Genomic DNA, 2,935 nt, shown 5'->3' with positions numbered 1-2,935 from the left:
TGGCCAGAATCTTAGGCTTTAATGAAAAAATAAGTTAATTTTTTTATTAAAGCCTATTAATTTTTTGTTTCTTATTTCTGCATAACTGGATACCAGGCTAGTATCACAGTGGTAATCGCTAGGGTGGCGGTCACCTATGTTATAAAAAGGTTTTAATAGATTGCGCCACTTCATTAAAAGAGTCAGCCATTTTACTGAGATTCTTCTTCGGTTCCTTCTTTTTCGATATATTTTTTTCTTAATAAGGCTGGCATTTGGTGTTCACTTGAAGGAACTGCATGAGTTGGTGCTACTGCAGGCAAGAGCCCGCAGTAAAAGTACAGTTGCTCCTCTGGTGCCAATGCTTCTGAAACAACCTCACTTTCCGTTTATATTAACTTTAACTCTGAGCCGATGGTCCGACTTTGTTCTTCAGATATTCCTGGGCTTAATAGTCCTATAACTGTCCTATAATTGTCCTCAACTGATTTACATACGTATATCCTCTTCTTTCCTTATTAAAAAATCTGATTTAGTCCTGGAACCATCACGATTATTTTTTTTATAATATAATGAGACTATAAAACCCTATTAAATTGATTAAAGTAAGACAATTTACTTACCTCCTTATCTGAATATGCGAAATTAAAAAGCATAATTTCGAATAATTCGACCATGTCTTTATATTCGACATACTGAGCGGAACCAAAGAGCTTATGTTTTAGAAGCCGCCTTTCCCCTAAAAATTTTACTCTAATGCCTTCCCAGGATTAACGACACTCACTAACAAACAACTACAAAATGAAACAAATGAAACAAAATGAAAAAAGTCAACTACAAAACGAAAAAAAACACAAAAACACAATAAAGAAAATGTTAAAAATGTCTATTTACATTACCCTACCAGATATTTCGCTAATTGCGGCTATAGAAGACCAGGCTGCTTCGAATGAAACTTTGTTTTTACGTTCCTTGTTTTTGGGATTCCATATGCTGGGAAATTGCTCTAGAAGCTCAATGAAAGAACTCTCATCGAAGGGCATTACAATGTCAAAAATCGCAGTTTAGTAAAAAAATATCCACAATTTTTTTTAATAACAATATTTTTAAGTTTAAGTTTAAGTTAATTTAGTTTGAATTTTTCAATTTTTTTCATTTTTTTTCTCACCATTTACGTCATATGTCATCGGTCAATTGTCATACATAAAACGCATGCGCAGTTTCAATATTTTTATAATTTAGTGCATAAAAGTTTAAAATTACCAACTTTCAAGGTTATCCATTAGGTTTGTGCATTGAGAATGGAATATTGTATAACCAGGTATACCTGGTCTTGCCTTATGTTACCTTATGATTTATAAATTGTGAAATAATATTAAGAGTTCAGAAATTAAGAAAATTTTTATCAACCCGGCATTAACTTCGTTGTATAAAGAGCAAAGTTCGTAAAGTAGAATTTACATAGGGTGTGGCAAAAGGCTATAGTAAATGTAAAAATACAATAAGAATTTTATAAAATCACCAAGAAATTACCCCTTACTCAATTCACTATTAAGCCGGAATCCAACGGCGCGTAGAGTACCAGTTCCCGCGCCAAACTTGCCAGTTCACACTCCGTTGAATAGGGCAGGCTTGGCGATCTTCGGTCGGCGCGATGCTTGAGACTCTGCTGAGCCTTCCGCCTCTGGACCTCGTTGTGAAATTCGAGGCAATGAGGACTGCGTACAGGCTATACGTCCTCGGCGAATTACGTGCTGGCAAGACCGGTCACGTAAAAATTTGGTCACGGGCCATACAGGAATGTCCTCTCCTTCTGATGGGCAGTGACTGCATGGCTCCAGTGACTGTGGACTGCGAGGGATTCGTGACGCACATTGCAGGCAGAGAGGAGTGGCAGCATTCCAACAGACCTGCATTGCTAAATAGGGGGACCATCTGGTACACAGATGGCTCCAGAATGAATAACAGAGCTGGATCAGGGCTTATTGGTGGGATCCCACATACCAGTAGGGCATACTCGCTGGGGGAGCACGCCACTGTCTTCCAGGCCGAAGTATTCGCTGTATTAAAATGCGGACAAAAAATTCTAAGCAGCGGACACCGCAATACAGTTGTATCAATATGCTCGGACAGCAGAACTGCCATTAAGGCTATCACGGCCGCAAAGGTAAGCTCCAAGCTTGTACTAGAGTGCATAAAAGTCCTGAAAAAACTGGCACAGGTTGGATGCAGGGTCCAGCTCGTCTGGATACCTGGCCACGCAGGCCATGCAGGTAATGAGGAAGCGGACTCTCTTGCCAGACTGGGATCCGCGAATGTGCCGATGGGGCCGGAACCCATAGTTGGTATCGCCAAATGCGTTGCGGTCGCGTCAATGAAGGGTCTGCTGGACAAGTGGATCCACCAAAGATGGACCGAGTCCCCTGGTATGAGACAGGCCAAAGCGCACATAGGTGGGCCCTCTGCCTGTCTCCCTATTCATCTATTCATTAGTTAAAAAAGCACAAGAGCACAAAATGTGTGTAAATCTTTTTTTATACAAAAACCAAGTCAATTATAACGACAAAAATAAGATTTCGTCCTTAATTTTAAAAAATTTCCCCGGAAGTGAAAAAAGTGTTAAATAACAGTAATTTTTGTATTCCCACTGTATCAATGTCAAACAAATTTTCTACCCTTTAAAAAATTCAAGACAAGTAAAAAGGTAAAAATAAAGTAAAATGGCGTAAACCTCGAATGGCTGGCAATCCTAGTTTAAAAGTTTTAAGCATTTAAAATGGGTCACTCTCAGTTGGGACCCCTAATAACAAAAAACAGCAAAGTTTCCCCTTTGTGGCACACATAATATATAAAAAAATTATAAAAATAAGAAACACTTCATATTTAAATTTAAAAGAAACAGTAAACTGGATAAATACGTAAACAGAACTTAATCACTTACTCTAACTAGGTTAAT

At 38.4% G+C, this 2,935-nt stretch overlaps 1 protein-coding gene across 1 annotated transcript; it reads left to right on the top strand.

Annotated features, from left to right (window-relative positions):
• Positions 1-1,704: 1,704 nt before the first annotated feature.
• On the top strand, positions 1,705-2,476 carry LOC126748478 (uncharacterized). The gene is made up of 2 exons (XM_050457729.1): positions 1,705-2,146; positions 2,201-2,476. The coding sequence occupies exons 1-2, from the start codon at positions 1,796-1,798 to the stop codon at positions 2,474-2,476; spliced, it is 627 nt and encodes a 208-aa protein (XP_050313686.1). The 5' UTR covers positions 1,705-1,795.
• The last annotated feature ends 459 nt before the right edge of the window (positions 2,477-2,935 follow it).

Source organism: Anthonomus grandis, chromosome 22, assembly GCF_022605725.1.
Source record: "Anthonomus grandis grandis chromosome 22, icAntGran1.3, whole genome shotgun sequence".
NCBI lineage: Eukaryota > Metazoa > Arthropoda > Insecta > Coleoptera > Curculionidae > Anthonomus > Anthonomus grandis.
This window is presented reverse-complemented; position numbering and strand designations above follow the sequence as displayed.

Bases quoted from the DNA above. Each gene is read 5' to 3' on its own strand.
- LOC126748478 (XM_050457729.1), top strand. From the start codon at position 1,796: ATGGGCAGTGACTGCATGGCTCCAGTGACTGTGGACTGCGAGGGATTC. The intron at 2,147-2,200 runs GTAAGCTCCAAG...AAACTGGCACAG, and splicing joins AGGCTATCACGGCCGCAAAG to GTTGGATGCAGGGTCCAGCT.